This window comes from Heterodontus francisci, chromosome 1 (genome assembly GCF_036365525.1).
Source record: "Heterodontus francisci isolate sHetFra1 chromosome 1, sHetFra1.hap1, whole genome shotgun sequence".
NCBI lineage: Eukaryota > Metazoa > Chordata > Chondrichthyes > Heterodontiformes > Heterodontidae > Heterodontus > Heterodontus francisci.
Genome location: NC_090371.1, coordinates 269834853 through 269855193, shown reverse-complemented (window position 1 = coordinate 269855193; position 20341 = coordinate 269834853). Strand labels below are relative to the sequence as shown.

Here is a 20341-nt window from a genome sequence, read left to right as displayed (position 1 = left end):
AAAAAGATTGGATGGCATCAACATTTTCCACAGAGCGGCTCCAGAATGGCAAAGAGGTGTGGCAAAACAGAACAGAAAGTTTATCTTAATCATCGATAACAGGCCCACCCATCTGAAAGGAATTGCAATGCTAAAGTAATGATGATTGTCCACCTCCTCCCAATTACAAAAAGCTATGCTTAGCTAATGGATTGTGGCTTGACAAGAAACTTCAACACTGTGCTTTGGTGCACCTCATAAGCAGTGCAATCAGAGCCATAGAGAGAGGATAGCTGATGGGAAACACTGATTTCCTACAGGGCATACAGATTAGTCATTAGGTATGGAATATTATTGAGAAGCAGTTGTTATTGGCACCACATCTCCACTTTTTAAATAACTACAGAAAGGCCTTGCAGATGGTGATGAACAGGAGCTAGTAAAATGAGAAAACCTCTACTCCCTTCCCTCTCCCTTGTGTATTCCAGGCGATAATGGATTAAAAATGTTACATCTGTGTTTACTTCCCTTCTAGAAAATATTACTTTCTGTTGCAACATTTTAGTTAGACTTTTCTGTCAACTTCTTCCATTATAAATTCAATGTCCATATTTATAATGGAAACGGTCTATATAAACCCGTCACACGGTAATAACACCACTGTGACTAGACAGGCTAGATGCAGGGAGGATGTTTCCGATGGCTGGGGAGTCCAGAACCAGGGGTCACAGTCTCACGATACGGGATATGCCATTTAGAACCAAGATGAGGAGAAATTTCTTCACTCAGAGCGGGGTGAACCTGTGGAATTCTCTACCGCAGAGGGCAGTGGAGGCCAAGTCATCAAATATATTCAAGAAGGAGATAGATATCTTTCTTAATGCCAAAGGGATCAAGGGATATGGGGAGAAACTGGGAACAGGGTACTGAATTAGACTATAAGCCATGATCTTTTTTGAATGGTGGAGCAGGCCCAAAGGGCCGAATGGCCTACTCCTGCTCCTATTTTCTATGTTGGTGCTGTATTGTCTCAGTTGTGCCTCTTTCAGCTCTGTAGTCTGCACTGCAGAGAAATTGCTAGGTACCAAACAACTCTCCTTCTCTTCTCAAGTTTCTCTAATTTTTATTTAACTATAAATAAGATAAAACTCAAAATATTATATAAAAATTAGTGCACATCTTTAACTGAATTACATCTACAAGCCCTGATCCAGTCATGCCATGCTTCACCTGCAGACTACATTTGATCTTACCTCCCCATGGACAATCAACCAATTTCTATTAAGTATCTAACTGGCTGTTTTTGCACAAAAACAAGTGCATTTAATTTTTTTGCATATTACCTGGGTCATTTATCATTACCAGCACAAGATGTGCACGACTGCTCGTGACTTCCCTTAAGCACTGGCGCATGTATTACATTTGTGCACAAAACAAAGTACATGTAATAGAGACAATTTGGCCATTTAGCCCATCCTCCCATAGAAACTTATGACCCCCACTACAGCATTTAACTGCTTCTTAAATGGCTCCAGTTTTTTATTCAACTATCCTAACTGTCTGGAGTCTATTCTAGGTATTAATCACTCATTGTGTGAACAAGTTTCTTGACATCATTCCTGAATTTGCCTTTTCCCAGCTTGTACTTATGACTCCTTGTCCTGCAGTCGTGATTTAACTTGGAATAGTGCTTGGGATTAGCCTTAATATCTTCTCTGAGAAAGTCCCTTTTCCTTTCAAAGCTGAAGAGTCCAGCTTTCCTTATTACTCTGTCTTCTAGTATAAGGGAACAGTCTTATGACCCTCCTTTCCACTACTTCCAGAACTTGGATGTCTCTCTTCTGCCATGGTGACCAACACTGAATGTGATACTCTGGATACAGACTCACCAGAGTACTGTGCAGCTCCAGTGTGCTGACGTTAGACGTAAACTCTACTGATTTGCAATATCGCTCAGTGTTCTGTTTGCCTTGTTAATTGTTGCACTGCAATGACTAGACATGGTCAGTGTTGTGACTATCACTCCCAGATATGCCTTAGCTAATACCATTCAAGTACCTTCCTAATTTTTCTTCCACCTTGTACTGTATTGAATTTTTTATAGCTCTGGTCTCATGCAAATTTTGTCTTGTCTGTTCTGTAAATTAATAGTTTGAAGAAAAGTTCAGATCAAGCAGTTGTATGGTGCTATGCTGTTGTACAGTATTTAAATAAGCCCCTTTATTTTGTCATAGAGATGTAGTGTGGAACATGGATTCATGTCTACAAATGTTCCCAGAAATGCCTTGATATTCTGAAGATTTGATGCATCAACATTATTAGTTGCTTCAACTTTGGTAGAGTGAATCTACTCGACTCTACTGTAGCTGTTTCTAAGGTGTGAGGAGGAGCAGAAATGAAAAAGGAGATAAAAATCAGTGCAGACTTTTCCATTGGGTCATTAATAGCTAAAATGCTGCCCAACATGAAGTTTGGAGGTTATTGCCCGGATTTCACAGTCAGCAGTGGAGCGACACCACTCACTGCTGACCTCCAAGAAAGCATCCCTGAAAGATCTAACATTTTCCCCATTTCCGACATCAGTTTGCATCTGGGCATCTGGCACCAAGGGGATCTCCAGGCAGCCAGCAACAGTGATGTCATCAAGCAGGGTAAGCAGCCAATCACATTAAAGTATTCTCATAGACAGCAAATCAGAAAGTAAAATGCACTGAATTTTTCACTTTTAATAACATTTTATAGAGAAGGAAAGAAATAATTAAGCTGGAAGCTGAACTATCATAAACAAACTTTAAAAAAGTTAAAAATATGAATTTTCTAAAGACATATGGGATACTTTCCTCTATTAGCCAAGCCATAGAATGTGAGCAGGGAAATTATGCTAGAACTGTAGTTAGGCCATTGTTAGAGTATTGCGTACTGTTTTAGTCACGTCATTGTTGGAAGGATGTGATTGCACTAGAGAGGTACAGAGAGATTTACGAGGATGTTGTCAGTAGTGGAGAATTTTAGCTATGAGGAAACATTGGATAGGCTGGGGTAATTTTCTTTGGAATAGAGGAAGCTGAGGGGAGATTTAATTGAGGTGTATTCAATTATGAGGAGCCTAGCTTAAGTGGATAGCAAGGTACTATTTCCCTTGGCAGTGAGGTCAATAAGCAGGGCACATAGCTTTAAAGTATTGGCAGATGGAGTAGAAGGGAATTGAGATTTTTTTTCACCCAGAGGGTGGTGGGTGTCTGGAACTCACTGCCTGAAAGGGTGGTAGAGGCAGAAACCTTCATCACATTTAACAAGTACTTGGATATGCACTTGAAGTGCTGTATCCTACAGGGCTATGGACGAAGAGGTCGAAAGGGGGATTAGATGGGATTGCTCTTTTTTTGGCTGGCACAGACACGATAGACTGAATGGCTTGCTTGTGTGCTGTAAATTTTCTATCTAGTGATTGACTCGCCAACTTTAAGGGCATTTAAGTGGTCATTGGATAGACATATGGATGAAAATGGAATAGTGTAGGTCAGATGGTTTCACAGGTCGGCGCAACATCGAGGGCCGAAGGGCCTGTACTGCACTGTAATGGTCTATGTTCTATGTTCTATAATAATGGAAAAGTTTGACATTCCACAAATATAAAAATCATTTTTTAAGGACCAGTGAGTCTGTTCAACAGCAATTATGAAACTAGTTCAACAAGGTGCAACTTTTCAAGGGTTTTTACAGTGGGACCAATAGCATCAAAGGGCAGGTTCTCCTAGGTTCAGTGATTTCTACTTGATTGCACCCTATGGGGAAATCTGACAACAACTTCTGGATTTCCAGGGTTACTGGGCATGTTGCTGTAAATTTCAGAAGAGTAACAGTGGCGAACGCTGACAGTTTTGCAAAATCCAGGCCACTATTCCTTATGTTCAAAGGGAGAATTGACTAATTACTGTAATTATCAAACTCTACCCTTTGTGAACCAATTAAAATAACTAAAAGCTATAAATGTAACCTTTATGAAAATTAGTGGCCATATCCATTATGGTGGTAGAAACAATCTAGTAATAAATTATGCTAATTAGAAAGCTTGCATTCTTAATTGCAAGCTGCCATGAGCAAAAGCCACTTTACGTAAACAACAAATCTTGGCTTCGTCTTTATAATATTGGACCTGTTTTGAAGTGTCTGACCTGAACTGATTCTCAATACATTGCACACACTTACATGTGAGCTTGCTGTCTCAGTATATGATTGACATTAGCAGCAACAGCACAAGCCTGCGTGTAAATCTAAGCTTCTTTCCCACTCCTCAACTATAAGATTTTTCTCAAATTGTGTAACTTCCTCCAACTTGCTTTCCTTATTCCAGCTCCAACCCTGTGACTATTGGTGTTATGGAAACGATAGAACAACAGTTACAGTTCTGTGAACTCTGCACCCGTACTCTCTGCATTGAACGAACCTATATCCCTAAAGAGAACCAGACTCACCGGACGATAATGTCGGCACCATTCCCTCCCCCTAAATAAACCTTGGTCAAGGGCTTCTGGATCCATGTTTCCTTTGAGATAGGCAGATATGCTAATAGGGTTAGTTCCAAACATCCAGTATTTGCTGCTTAACTCGCCGTTCCTCTCCTGCAGACTACAGGTGGTGATGTGAGCTGCAGCCCTGACATTGCCGACAACTGGGATCTCAGCTCCTCCCATTTTGAGATCTGTAAAAAGACTTTGGGATATGCACGAGGACAGGAGCTCATATTCCTCCCACCCAGTTGATTGTTCCTCTTTATGAATGGTACATGTCTGATTCATACATGATTCCCAAAGGCATGTTAATAGTTGTACTCATTTCAGAAGCACCAGCAACTATAAGGAGAGGTCACAAACATATTGAAAGAATGAAGTTCAATTTATATTGTACCATTTAAAACCTCAGACATCCCAAACCTCTTTACAGTCAATGAAGTACTTTTGAAGTGAAAAGACAAAATGTTGGAAATGTTAAATAAAAACAGAAAATGCTGGAAATACTCAGCAGGGCTGGCAGCATCTGTGGAGGGAGAAGCAGAGTTAACGTTTCAGGTCTGTGACCTTTCCTGAAAATGTTAGCTCTGTTTCATTGACCTGAAATGTTAAGCTTGTTTCTCTGCCTGGCCTGCTAGTGTTTGAAGAACTTTCTGCTTTTATTTCAGACATCCAGCATCCACAGTATTTTGCTTTTGTTTAAGTACTTTTGAAATTTGTTCTTTATTGTGATGTGGGAAATATACATAATAGCAGCCATATAAAATAGCTACACATAACAATGCTCATTTAAGAACACAAGAAAGAGGAACGGGAGTAGGCCATACAGCTCCTTTAGTCTGCTCTGCAATTTTATATCATGGCTGATATTTGACCTTAACTCCACTTTCTCACCCCATCCTCATGTCCCTTGACTCCCGTGGAGTCCAAAAATCTCTCAATCTCAGTCCTTGAATATACTCAACAACTGAGCGTGCACAACCCTCTGGGCTAGAGAATTCCAAAGATTCACAACCCTCTGCGTGAAGAGGATTTATAGTTCAAAGGAAAAATGACTAAGCATGCAGCAATGATTACGTTCTGAAGTATAAGATTTACAATTCCCCCTCCCTTCCAAGCTATAGCTCAGTGATCAGCAAAAACCAATGGTCTTAAAGTGGAGGGCAGCAGTGTTATAGAGTTATACAGCACAGAAACAGGCCCTTCAGCCCATCATGTCCATGCCAGCCATCAAGCACCTATCTATTCTATTCCCATTTTCCAGCACTTGGCCCATATCCTTGTATGCTTTGGCGTTTCAGGTGCTCATCTAAATACTTCTTAAATGTTGTGAGAGTTCCTTCCTCTACCACCCCTTCAGGCAGTGTGTTCCAGATTCCAACCACCCTTTGGGTAAATTTTTTTCCCCTCAAATCCCCTCTAAACCTCCTGCCTCTTACCTTAAATCTATGCCCCCTGGTTATTGACACCTCTGCTAAGGGAAAATGTTTCCTCCTATCTACCCTATCTATGCTCTATGCCCTTCATAATTTTGTATACCTCAATCAGGTCCCCCCTCAGCCTTCTCTGCTCTAAGGAAAACAACCCTAGCCTATCCAGTTTCTCTTCATAGCTGAAATGCTCCAGCCCAGGCAACATCCTGGTGAATCTGCTCTGCACCCTCTCCAGTGCAATCACATCTTTCCTATAGAGTAGCGACCAAAACTGTACACAGTACTCCACCTGTGATCTAACTAGCATTTTATACAGTTCCATCATAACCTCCCTGCTCTTACACTCTATGCCTCGGCTAATAAAGGCATGTATCTCATATGCCTTCCTAACCAGCTTGTCTACCTGTGCTGCTGTCTTTAGTGATCTATGGACAAGTACACCAAGGTCCTTCTGACCCTCTGTACAGTGGGTAGTGATTTTGTCAAAACATCAGTTTCCATGTTAGAACTTGGCACCCTACATAGAGATGGTTTAGGACTTTGGAATTAAGATAATAAAACTAGATTTTACAAAGGTCTGGACTCTTAGATATGTTCTCTCAGGTGTTTTCCCAAGCCAGTTATAAGGTTTTATTTTGGGTTTGGGCCCTGTACCTTTGTTTCAGAGGACAAGACACATGCCCACTAGATGGCGACCTGCATGTGTAGCAGGGAGCAGACAGGTAAAATGATTTGCGAACTCCCCTATGATCTTGTTTCACTCACTAGATTACTGTAGATCGTGGTGCATAAGTTGACCTTTGCAGCCTCCAAATATTGTTCCAAAAATGGGGGTCGACTTATATGCCGAGTATAAAATGTGATCTGCCAGTGTGGGTGGTCCCCAATTGGAAATGTCAAAAAAAACACCAGTAATTCATATTAAATTAATGTGGCACAGTTTATTGAATAAATTAATTCTACAGAGATTCCTTTAACCACAATCAAAGTGTTTTTAAACCCGTCAAATTCATTGTCTTCGGCGACTTAAAGAGTTCATCGAATTCATTCTGAGTCAATTTGACTATGGCATTCTCGTAAGGATCCCACTCTGGATCAGAAGTGGTGTTTCCAGTTTCATAAACTTCCCTCCACAACAAATCAACTTCCTCGCCATCCTTTGAATTCGATATTCTGCATTTCTTGAACGATCTGATGACAGTCTGTGCACTAACAGCATCCCATAATTTGATGATGAAACCACACAAAATATCAAATGGGGCAGCGCGTATATTTCCACTTATTGTGAAGGCTTTTTCTCCATCAGCCATCCACTTATTCCATTTGGCATGAACATGATGCTTGAATGGCTTGTTGAGGCACACATCCAAAGGTTAAACTACGGACATTAGACCCCCTGGTATAACTGCAATGTGTGTTATTTCTTCGCAGGCACCTCTTAACCTCATCGTTTATATGGGATCTGAACAGGTCCCACACTAATAAGCTGCATTCTTTACATCGGCCACTGGGACGTCTATTCCACACATTATCGATCCATAACTCCACGCCATCCTCATCCATCCAACAGCTGTCATGGACACGCTCAAAAACTTGATGTTCGTCATGGTTTTACGTTTGAAAATTACCATAGGCTTTAATTTCATAACGTTAGGCCAGTATGACCGTGAATCTTGTCTTCTCGTGTCCTGTAGTTTTCACTAGAACTGCTTTTGAACCTTTCCACTCCACAGTTCAGTTGCTGGGCGTATCGAAATTCATGGGTGTTTCATCCATGTTGCCAATGTGGCATATTGGCACTTGTGTTTTTTCCGCTGTCTGATGATGAATTGTTGAAGACTGGTAATTTTGGCATTGAGGTTCTTTGGCAGTCTTTGAGCAATCTTGGTCTTCTGATGCAACACTAGACATTTTCATTCCATAAAACAGCTACACTAACTAGCTGTTGCTCTGAAATCTTTGCTGGGCTCAGGGTTTGATTTGGCCCACTTAAGTTTGTATATACGCATTGCATTTCTGGTGACGATATAACTATTCTGTCAATTTTCGATGACCCATTCCGATACATGCTTCTCCAGATCAGGCCAGTGACTGGTCCCTGTTCTCATGGTGCATTTGGTCCTGGGCATCTTCTTCAGTGCGATTCCTTCTTTCATTCTTGCACCAGTTTTTCAGACATCAAATTCCCTCGCTGCAACACAGTTATTTGATGAGTTAGAAAATTTTATAACTTTTAGCTTGAAGCCAGCTTCATTCTTCATTTGTTTTGCCATTGCTCTTCGTCATTTGCCACATGGGGTCTACTCTGTGTGAGCATGTCCTAACCTCCCATGCATCTTCACAACACAGCCCATATCGCCTGCTTCATCCCTTGTGCCCAGTTATGAGGTAAGTAAAACATGCATTTGTGGGGTGAAAAATTGCGGCTGACTACAAATGCAAGTATTGCATGTTGTGGCTGAAAAGGGGGGTTGAGTTATACACCGAGTATATGCAAAAATGTGATTTTTGGGGACAGAAAAATTAAGTCATTTTATACACCAGTTTGACATATACACTGTAATCAATAGTAATTTGGAGGTGGGAAAAGAAATACAGTCAATTCAGCAGCACCTTTGAGAGATAGATTGTGAAGAGAATTAAGACTTGCATCTGAAAGTTGCTCTGTTCTGTGAGGCACACTTAATCAGCACACTGCAGCCTTCTCAGAACAACTTGCGTTTATATAATGCCTTTAATGTAGTAAAATGCCTCAAGGCACTTCAGAGGAATGTTATCAAATGTAATTTGACACCAAGCCAATTATTAGGGTCAATGACCAAAGGCTTCATCAAAGTAGCGGGTTTTAAGAAATAAAAACATAAAGTGCTGGAAAAACTCAGCAAGTTAGGCAGCATCTGTGGGAGAGAGGAGAGTTAACGTTTCATGTCTGCGACCTTTCACCAGAACGGTAGCAGGTTTTAAGAACCGTCTTAAAGGAGGAAAGAAAGGGCGAGATGTTGAGAGATTTAGGGACAACGTTCCAGAACTTAGGGCCTTACCAACTGAAGGCATGGCCACCAATGGTGGAGCGATTAAAGTCAGGGATACGCTAGAGGACAGAATTGGAGGAGTGCAGATATTTTGGAGGGTTGCAGGGCTGAAAGAGATTAGAGATAGGGAGGGGCGAGGCTATAGAGAGACTTGAAAACAAGGATGAGAATTTTAAAATCGAGATGTTTCCTAACCAGGAACCAATGTAAGTCAATGAGCACAGTGGTGATGGGATTTGGTACAAGTTAGAACATGGGCAGTAGAGTTTTGGATGATCTCAAGTTTATGGAGGGTAAAATGTGGAAGACCAGCCAGAAGTGCTTTGTAATAGTTAAGCCCAGCGATAACAAAGGTATGGATGAGGGTTTCAGCAAAAAATGAGCTGAGGCGGGGCAGAGTGGATGGGGTTATGGAGGTGGAAATAAGCAGTCTTGGTGATGGCACAGATATGTGATTGGAAGCTCATCTCGGGGTCAATGATACCAATGTTGGCAGGAAGATGGATGTAGTCTGTAGCTAAGAAATTGTTTCTGGCAGGGAATGAAGACAGTGGTTCCAGTCTTCATTATATTTAATTGAAGAAAATTTCTGCTTATCCAGTACTGGATTTTAGAGAAGCAGCCTGACAATTTACTCAGTGAAGGAGTCAAGAGAGGGGGTGGTGAAGTAGAGCTGGGTGCATTCAGTGTATAGCATCAGTGTTGAAGCTGTAGTTATCATGAACTAGTTTGGAGGTTCTAGATTTTTTTTAGAATTAGAATTAGAATTAGAACATTACAGCGCAGTACAGGCCCTTCGGCCCTCGATGTTGCGCCGACCTGTGAAACCATCTGACCTACACTATTCCATTTTCATCCATATGTCTATCCAATGACCACTTAAATGCCCTTAAAGTTGGCGAATCTACTACTGCTGCAGGCAGGGCGTTCCACGCCCTTACTACTCTCTGAGTAAAGAAACTACCTCTGACATCTGTCCTATATCTATCAACCCTCAACTTGAAGCTATGTCCCCTCGTGTTTGCCATCACCATCCGAGGAAAAAGACGCTCACTATCCACCCTATCTAACCCTCTGATTATCTTATATGTCTCTATTAAGTCACCTCTCCTCCTCCTCCTCTCCAACGAAAACAACCTCAAGTCCCTCAGCCTTTCCTCATAAGACCTTCCCTCCATACCAGGCAACATCCTAGTAAATCTCCTCTGCACCCTTTCCATAGCTTCCACATCCTTCCTATAATGCGGTGACCAGAACTGCACGCAATACTCCAGGTGCGGTCTCACCAGAGTTTTGTACAGCTGCAGCATGACCTCGTGGCTCCGAAACTCCATCCCCCTACTAATAAAAGCTAACACACCATATGCCTTCTTAACAGCCCTATTAACCTGGGTAGCAACCTTCAGGGATTTATGCACCTGGACACCAAGATCTCTCTGTTCATCTACACTACCAAGAATCTTCCCATTAGCCCAGTACTCTGCATTCCTGTTACTCCTTCCAAAGTGAATCACCTCACACTTTTCCGCATTAAACTCCATTTGCCATCTCTCAGCCCAGCTCTGCAGCCTATCTATGTCTCTCTGTACCCTACAACATCCTTCAGCACTATCCACAACTCCACCGACCTTAGTGTCATCTGCAAATTTACTAACCCACCCTTCTACACCCTCTTCCAGGTCATTTATAAAAATGACAAACAGCAGTGGCCCCAAAACAGATCCTTGCGGTACACCACTAGTAACTAAACTCCAGGATGAACATTTGCCATCAACCACCACCCTCTGTCTTCTTTCAGCTAGCCAATTTCTGATCCAAAGCTCTAAATCACCTTCAACCCCATACTTCCGTATTTTCTGCAATAGCCTACCGTGGGGAACCTTATCAAACGCCTTACTGAAATCCATATACACCACATCCACTGCTTTACCCTCATCCACCTATTTGGTCACCTTCTCGAAAAACTCAATAAGGTTTGTGAGGCACGACCTACCCGTCACAAAACCATGCTGACTATCTCTAATGAACTTATTCCTTTCAAGATGATTATAAATCCTGTCTCTTATAACCTTTTCCAACATTTTACCCACAACCGAAGTAAGGCTCACAGGTCTATAATTACCAGGGCCGTCTCTACTCCCCTTCTTGAACAAGGGGACAACATTTGCTATCCTCCAGTCCTCCGGCACTACTCCTGTCGACAATGACGACATAAAGATCAAAAACAACGGCTCTGCAATCTCCTCCCTGGCTTCCCAGAGAATCCTAGGATAAATCCCATCTGGCCCAGGGGACTTATCTATTTTCACACTTTCCAAAATTGCTAGCACCTCCTCCTTGTGAACCTCAATCCCATCTAGCCTAGTAGCCTGAATCTCAGTATTCTCAACAACATTTTCTTTCTCTACTGTAAATACTGACGCAAAATATTCATTCAACACTTCCCCTATCTCCTCCGATTCCACACACAACTTCCCACTACTATCCTTGATTGGCCCTAATCTAACTCTAGTCATTCTTTTATTCCTGATATACCTATAGAAAGCCTTAGGGTTTTCCCTGATCCTATCCACCAATGACTTCTCGTGTCCTCTCCTTGCTCTTCTTAGCTCTCCCTTTAGATCCTTCCTGGCTAGCTTGTAGCTCTCAAGCGCCCTAACTGAGCCTTCACGTCTCATCCTAACATAAGCCTTCTTCTTCCTCTTTACAAGCGCTTCAACTTCTTTAGTAAACCACGGCTCCCTCGCTCGACAACTTCCTCCCTGCCTCACAGGGACATACTTATCAAGGACACACAGTAGCTGCTCCTTGAATAAGCTCCACATTTCGATTGTTGCCATCCCCTGCAGTTTCCTTCCCCATCCTACGCATCCTAAATCTTGCCTAATCGCAACATAATTTCCTTTCCCCCAGCTATAATTCTTGCCCTGCGGTATATACCTGTCCCTGCCCATCGCTAAGGTAAACCTAACCGAATTGTGATCACTATCACCAAAGTGCTCACTTACATCTAAATCTAACACCTGGCCGGGTTCATTTCCCAGTACCAAATCCAATGTGGCATCGCCCCTGGTTGGCCTGTCTACATACTGTGTCAGAAAACTCTCCTGCACACACTGGACAAAAACTGACCCATCTAAAGTACTCGAACTATAGTATTTCCAGTCGATATTTGGAAAGTTAAAGTCCCCCATAACAACTACCCTGTTACTCTCGCCCCTGTCGAGAATCATCTTCGCTATCCTTTCCTCTACATCTCTGGAACTATTCGGAGGTCTATAAAAGACTCCCAACAGGGTAACCTCACCTCTCCTGTTTCTAACCTCGGCCCATACTACCTCAGTAGACGAGTCCTCAAACGTCCTTTCTGTCGCTGTAATACTCTCCTTGATTAACAATGCCACACCCCCCCCTCTTTTACCATTTTCTCTGTTCTTACTGAAACATCTAAATCCCGGAATCTGCAACATCCATTCCTGCCCCTGCTCTACCCATGTCTCCAAAATGGCCACTACATCGAGATCCCAGGTACCAACCTATGCTGCAAGCTCACCCACCTTATTCCGGATGCTCCTGGCGTTGAAGTAGACACACTTTAAACCAGGTTCTCACTTGCCAGTGCCCTCTTGCGTCCTTGTAACCATATCCCTGACCTCACTACTCTCAACATCCTGTACACTGGCACTACAATTTAGGTTCCCATTCCCCTGCTGAATTAGTTTAAACCCCCCCGAAGAGCACTAGCAAATCTCCCCCCCAGGATATTGGTACCCCTCTGGTTCAGGTGAAGACCATCCTGTTTGTAGAGTTTGCAACTCCCCTGAAAGTCTCAGATGCTTTTGTCAACGTACTCTGCTTTTGAAGTACATTTCCCAGATCAGTAAATGCTGCCTTGAAAAACTGAAATTTGCACCACTTATTGACATACATTACAGCACAGGAATAGGCCATTTGGCCCATTGATTCTGTGCCACTATTTTTCTCCACATTATTTCACAGTACTGTCTGTCCAAAAAAACTAGTTGGCAGCTTTAGGGTTTTTGTTTTTCTCCAATACCTTGCTTTCCTTTAGATATGCAGAAATTAATTTAAGTTGCACATCTACAGATCTATTTTGACAAATTTATGGAAGATAAAGTTATTTAGTCATTTGGTAGTACAGAACTTGAGTATTGATGAAAATTGAGACATGTTGTCAAAGCTTTTCATCTTGCACTTATCAGGACAATCTGCAAGAATACCAATGTAAGGGAAAACAACTTTATACTGTATGAGAAGAGTGCTAATTGGTACAGGTGTTGCCATGGAGAATGCACTAGTTTACAGTGACTACAGTTAACTGCCAAGCTTTGTTTGAAATTTAAACCAGGCAGCTTGACTCTGATGGTCAAGGCATTGCCCTGAGGGATGAATCAGTGAACGGCTGTCACTTATTTTGTTTAGCTAGAACAAGCAAAATGTTTATACGTGTTCTTTCTGTCTGCAAAGAACAGGCCCTGTGTAATAATATATGTAGCTTCCAGTACATGCAAATGCTCCACACTGCGAGCCCTACTGACAACCTTAAATTGGTCAGCGTAATTCTTAAAATAAAAAATGTCCCCCTTTTCAGCAATAGTTATTTGATAGGTGACGATGTAGAAGTAAATTAAGAGCACCATTTCCCTACCTTCTGTTCAGAAAGGATCCACTGACTAGTTCAAGGTCAGGTAAATAGCAAATATTAATTGGGAAAACATTTAATTTCAATACAAACTTCTAGTTAATCTTCAAAGTAAGTTGCATACAATGGCAATTTCTTGTATGATGTGACTGGTGCGGATAGCAATAGAATCTGCTACAATTCGTGTATTGTAGATATAGAAATGAAATTGCATACAATTTTTGCCTGAATAATTTAACATACAAGGTAGCTTAGTGTTTTCCCTACCTAGTAAATAGAACTTGGCTGAACAAATACAAATAGAAAACTAAGGGAAATACTGAGCCTCTGTCCCAGGCATTGATTTATTTGCATGTCTCATTTGGAAACTGAGATACATTTTTCAAATAAAAAACTATAGGAAGATACCTGCAAAAACACTCACCAACCCAATATTGAGCCACTCCTGCAAATAAACTAGGAAGACTATCTGCCTCCAAACTTTACTAATTTTCTAATTCAGATTCACATTCATACACTAGCTGAACTGAAAACAGAAAATGCTATTCAGGAGGTCAGTCAATATCGATGGAAACAAAATACAAATTCATGTTTCAGGTCTGGACCTTCAACAAAATGGGAATTAATTGCAGATTAACAGCTTTTAAAAAGGGATAGCACAAAGGGAAGGAACATACAAGGAGGGGAGCGCTTTTCCTTCCCTTCCTTCTACTCATTTTTCAATGCTGTTCATCTGTATTCTTTTCACAACCCTGAAACATTAACTTGTCCATTCTCTTCACAGATGCTGATGAGTGTATCCAGCATTTTGTTTACTTTGAAGTCCCAGAATTTTCAGTTTGTTTTTTATTCCACTCTTTGACTGATGCTGATCTGGTACATGATGTAAATATGACATGCTACAGTAGACTGAGAATTTCAGGCTCCTGTTATTTAGCTTTGAGGCAAGATAAGCAGGGAGGCACAATTCTATAGCCTTTGTGGACATCCTAGTAAGCTACATTCTGGGAAGGGGCGGTTACTTGGTCCAAACATTACCAAAGATATATACATGTCCATACACCCAGACTGGTTCTGGGAACCAGATTTTCTGTAGTCCCAAACACAGAACTGAGATATTCCTTGGCATCTTTATATTTGGAAATTGTGCCCCAACCAAGTTGGGAGGTACCTCGGAAGAGATACTCAACATTCACATTATAATGCCTCACATGTAATGAGCTGGCGAGGCAGGACAGCTCTCCGCTGTAAGTTAAGCAGAACTGCTAAATGAGCACTTTGACAACAATGACAGACAGACCAGATGAGCTGACTGACATGCATTATCAACATTAAGATCTAATAGTATTCATCAAAGCATAACTGCAATGTACTTGCGTGAAATAGGCAAAAGTGCTACCTTTCTAGCTGTTTTTATACGAATATCCTTATTTTGAGCATTAACTATAAGTGCAGCTGAACTATAAAAAGATTCTTTGAAAAAGAACTGAATGGGTTCTGAACTGCAGTATTTTAATTGCTATAATCAGTCAATTTTAACTGATACAAATTTAACCATTGGAATGAATGAAAATAGATAAAATATTACTGATCTTCATTCAAAGAAATAAAACCTTAACTTTTCCAATGTTATTTTCAAATTCAGAAATGAGTGTTTTTAAATTACAGTAAGGCAGTGGCTGAACATCTTTTGTAAATGCCCCAAGAAAGAGTTTATTTTCTTTTCAGTTATCATATGGAGCCAGTCAGCAAAACATTCTTATTTGGTCCATTATGTCATGGTTTCATCAGCTATTGGACAAAGAGGACCACCCATTCAACTACTCTACAGGGACAAGTCAGTCGTGACCATCAGATTTTTGTATATTTAAAATATTATAAGTTCAACAGTTGGCATGACTTATTAAATATTAAGAAAATGTTTGCACAATTACATGAGCCATCTAATAAGCAACATGTTTATTAGTTTCATAAAGGCATCAGGCAACCTGCGCATTTTATAATCCAGACTATTTTTCTTCCAGCATTGCTTGTTTCTTCAATGAGGAGGGAGGGCCCAATTCTCCAACTTCCAAATGTTCTTATTGAATCAGAAGTATCTTGGATTCATGGCACGTTTTCAGACAGTTTTTTGAAAACATGTTTCCTTTGCTCTGTGGTCATGTTCCCATAGCTCTCCAATACATTAGCTACTAGCAAAGTATGCTTAATTGTTCTGGCTTTTACCCATATCCGTCCATTCACTCCAATCACGATCTCAAAAGGGTACAATTCTCCGAGATTCTTCAAGACTTCACAGCTTGGAGAAAGTAGCCTGAAATTCAAAATTTAAAAATATAATTGGACAAATGACTGGTAGTAAAGCGCTCAGAATCTTGACAAGTTAAAAACTTACTTGCGTGCAATACTCAGTGAAACTTTAAATAATAATCCATCTGGTCCAATCACTCCCATCCCGTTGGATCGGCCACAGCTGTCAATGCAAACCAGTTCTGGTTCCATATCTTTATTGGCCACAACAAACTGTGCAAAAACAAGATCTCCAACCTACAATGAAACAAAGGAAAGAAATAGATATTGAATCCAAAAACTAACATTTCAAGTGTGGCTGTCAATTAATTTGAGTTTACTTATGCGATTATCATGCTAACGTTTTTGGCAATTCTTTTTAATGCGTCTTATTCACCAATCCATATAAACAAAGTCCTCCATTCCCAGCTTGGTTTTACACAAACTGTGCGAGCCTTTCATATTTCTAGCCCTTCGGCTGCTGGGTTCTTTGTAAGAATTCTCAGAGACTTTGTACAATTTGACACATTGTCAAAGAACAATTATCATCTCTGGCTACCTCTGCCTTGCTTCTCTCTTCCCCACCATGATGATGGAATCATTAAATTTGTGAAACAGATCTTGATATTTACGAATCCAGGCTGGCTCTTCCAAGTCCAGTATTCTCACTTTTGACTCATTAACCTTCTCTATTGTTACATTGAACCTAATTATGGTGTGGTAGCTATTCCTTTTTGTCCTACTCTTGTGTCACTCAGCTGCCCCACTTCATTTGCTAGATCTGTCAAGCAATGCTCTTTCCTTGTTGAACTAGAACCATACTGCCTTAGGAACCAGTCGTGGATGTACTCAAACAACAATCCCATTGTGACCTTATTCCAGTGTATTTCAGATATTCAGAATCACTCCATATTATTAAAATTACTTAAAAGAAAACAAAAATCCATTTTTGATGTGCAATCTATTTTTTGTCTAAATGTCAAAAGAAACCAGAGGTGTGAGGTAAAATTGAACAGTTCTTAAGTGAAACGCAGTTCTTTATATTTTAATGTGAAACTTGCCTCAAATAAAGCTATGAAGTTAATCTCTACTTTCTTTTTAAGTCTTTTGACAAAAGCAAAGAAAATCAGATCAAGATGGTAAACATCCTCGATTTCAAACCAGAGCAAGCTACTAATACACATTGGGAAATTCTGCAAACTCGACATGCTAAGACATGGACGTGGCTGGTAACATCCAACTGAAGCCTTAGTTTTTGAAACAGACTGTATTAAAAAGGTACAAAAACAATTCAAAATGTTATCGCAAAGTATAATTTTAAAATAATTTATTTCAAATTCTATTTTCACATTGATATTTGACCGTGATTCTTGATGTACCAACTCCTGCGGCAGAGAAGTGATTGGTGTAGATGTGCCTGGCAGGCAAACTCTGAACGTTTCTAGGGAGTCCAAGATTTTGGCCTTTTTGCTTTGGAGCACAAGAGTATTTGGCAAAATTCCTGGATATCTGAAAATACCTTTTAGAACTGTGCTGTTCACCTGAAATCTGTAAAAGTTATACAAGCTGTTTTAAAATTGCCAATATCTGTGACCTTGGCCATCCTGTCTAAGCAGTTGTGACAAATGATTGGGAGTATTATCTTCTATTAAGTTAAACCAACCACTCTACAACAGAGCTATGCTTTACATTCATGACTATATAGAGAACACTGAGTTGTGTTACTGTACTTTAAAAATACTGTTTCCATCTAACCTGGTTTACATTAAAACTTTAAAGAAAAACAATTCTTACTTGGACATTTGGTCGGTTCCGCTTTGTAGCTCCTTCAAATGCTAAATATGACAAAGAGGCTTGCTCACTTCCTCCAACATCAACTTTAAATATGTCACCAGACTTGGTGGTCACAATTCCGATCACATATTCTCCTTTAGCTGGTACATACTGAAAAAAATACAACAAAACAACTATTTTAAGTTCTGCTCTAGATAGAATCTGACCTTTATTACATAAGTAAATTACAAATAAGTTAGAAATGATCAATTATACTTGCATATTCTGAAATGCTGTTCAATTCCTTAAATGTGCTCCAACAGCAAATGAATACGTATTACTGGAAATCTGGGCTAAGAACCACCAACTTGCTCATTACTATGCTGCAAATTGTCCAATTCAACGTTCACAGACAGAGGTGGAGAGGATGCTCAGTGTCGGGCACTTGCTAATGACTGCAGTTGCTGAGAGAGGGAAGCTGAATCACATAGGGCACAGACTGGTGTAAATATTATGGATAAACTTAGTACGTCCTGTGCACTTGGTTAATCCAAATATTCAGTATGATTAACCCCCAAATAACTTCTCCCCAGGCCCAGGTTTGCCCCAGGCAGTCCTCTGCATTCCCAGACCCCCACCCGGGGCCCAGACTGTCCCCCTCCCCTCCTTCCACCCACACCACCCCCAGACCCAGACTGACCCCCTCGCTGTCCTTCCACCCACCTCACCCCCTGAGCTCTCCACCCCAGGGGCCAGGCTATTCCCCCCCAACTACCACCACCCCCCGGGCCCAGGTTGTTGTACCACCCACCCCGGCCTTGGCTCTTCCCCACCCCCACTCCCACCAGCCCCTAGACTGCTCCCCCCACTTCCACCACCCCCGGACCGAGACTTTTGCCTCCCTGCCCATCTCACCCGCTTCTGCTGCGAATCCACCCAGTAGACGGAGGGCTCCTTGTGCCTCACAATTCCGGATTTGCAGGCAGCCAGGCCGTGGCCGGAGACCTGCCCGTGTCCCTGCCGCCGCAGGCCGGGTCCGCACAGAACTTTCTCACCCGAGGCGGATGAGAATGTCAGTACGTCCCCAGCCAGCACCACCTCCCCGACTGCCTGCTCCGCACAACGCGCCATGACCGGGGGCCTGACTGCAACCGCGTCACGTAAGAGCGCGGCGACGTCGTAAACGCGCTGACATCACTCGCCTAGATGTCGTCAGCACGCATGCGGCGGCGTTCTGCCTCAGGCTCCGCCCTGTGAGGACAAGCAGTCGCGGTGAGCATGCGTGCGTCTCTTCTGTGGGTTTGAGCGATGTGGCGATTGAGTTCTGGACAGACATGAACAACGTACGTTTAGGTGGAGGACAGACAGTGTCGACCTTCCGCAGATCAGAGCCGAATACTGGAGCTAGACCACAGGTGGGGTCATCAGGGAGAACCTGACCATCACCATAGCAACCACTCTCCCTACACACACAGCAGCATCTCAGTCTGCTCAGCACCTCACTCATCAGAGCAGCCTGTACTATGCAGCAATAACTTACACTCACGAGCCTTCAACATAAACATAATGTCACAAACAGAAACGAAGGCATGGAAAATTGTCTCTGAGCCAGGAAGAGTGATCAAAAGCTTACTTGAAGAGTTTGGGTTTTGAGGAGATTTATAAAGGAGGGTGGTGAGGTGAAGGGATTTCCAGAGATTGCGACTCAGGTGGCTGAAAGTTTTGCCAGCAATAGTGGGATGAAGGGGAGGTCAGAGGGAAGGAGTGTTTGGGTTGGGGCAAGAAGATTTAGTATTGGGGCAGTTTGTGGAGGTAGAATGGGGTGGGGCCACGGAGAACAAAGGATGCAGATTAAAAATTTAAGGAATTGGGGAATGGGGAACTAATGTAGGACAGCAGGGATGTGAGGAGGGGGTGGTGGCTGATGGGCAAGTGACACTTAATGTAAGACCTGAAGGGAGCAGCAGCGTTTTAAATAAGTTGAAGATTCTGGAGCGTGGTGCATAAGAGGCAAGCAAGGAGGGCATGGAACTGAATCTAGAGATGATGAACATAAAAACAAAATACTGTGGTTGCTGGAAATCTGAAATAAAAACAAAAAGATGCTGGAAATACTCAGCAGGTCTGGCAGCATCTGTGGAGAGTTAACTTTTCAGGTCTGTGACCTTTCATGAGAACTGGCAAAGGATAGAAATGTAATAGGCTTTGAGCAAGTGAAAAGGTTGTGGGGGCGGATGGGGGGGGGGAGAACAACAAAAGGGAAGATGTATGATAGGACAGAGGGCAGGAGAGATTAATGACAGAGATGTCACGGAACAAAGGCAAAGGGAGTGGTTATAGTTGTATTAAAAGACAAAGCATTAGTCAAGAGAGGGTGTTAATGGTAGAATAATGAACAGTTCTGTCCAAAAGCAAAAACCAGAAAAATAATTTTAAGACAGACCCATGGTTAAAAAATAAAATAAAATAAAAAAGTAGTCATGCTCTGAAATTGTTGAACTCAATGTTGAGTCCAGAAGGCTGTAGAGAGCATAAGCAGAAGATGAGGTGCTGTTCCTCGAGATTGCATTAAGGTTCACTAGAACACTGCAGCAGGCCAAAGCCAGAAAATTTGGCATGGGAGCAGGGTGGTGAATTAAAATGGCTTTTTTTAATTTCCAA

The 20341-nt window shown here is 41.7% G+C and overlaps 2 protein-coding genes across 2 annotated transcripts in view; both read right to left on the bottom strand.

Annotated features, from left to right (window-relative positions):
- The window catches only part of LOC137372596 (uncharacterized), a 77667-nt gene extending 72994 nt beyond the window's left edge, over positions 1–4673 (bottom strand). Inside the window, exon 1 of the mRNA XM_068036570.1 lies at positions 4455–4673. Coding sequence (XP_067892671.1) covers positions 4455–4673 — 219 coding nt within the window. The remainder of the gene's footprint in view (positions 1–4454) is intronic.
- A 9260-nt stretch (positions 4674–13933) lies between these two features.
- On the bottom strand, positions 13934–18862 carry LOC137376335 (exosome complex component RRP40-like). Its single transcript, XM_068044671.1, has 4 exons — positions 18596–18862; positions 17702–17851; positions 16014–16165; positions 13934–15932 (listed from the first exon to the last, which is right to left on the bottom strand). Exons 1-4 carry the CDS (start codon positions 18809–18811, stop codon positions 15725–15727), a joined length of 726 nt encoding a protein of 241 aa, XP_067900772.1. The 5' UTR covers positions 18812–18862; the 3' UTR covers positions 13934–15724.
- Positions 18863–20341: the final 1479 nt, after the last annotated feature.

Bases quoted from the DNA above. Each gene is read 5' to 3' on its own strand.
- LOC137376335 (XM_068044671.1), bottom strand. From the start codon at position 18,811: ATGGCGCGTTGTGCGGAGCAGGCAGTCGGGGAGGTGGTGCTGGCTGGG. The intron at 17,852-18,595 runs GTGAGATGGGCA...TATTTTTTTCAG, and splicing joins TGGATTCGCAGCAGAAGCGG to TATGTACCAGCTAAAGGAGA. The intron at 16,166-17,701 runs GTAAGAATTGTT...GTTTCATTGTAG, and splicing joins GGAACCGACCAAATGTCCAA to GTTGGAGATCTTGTTTTTGC.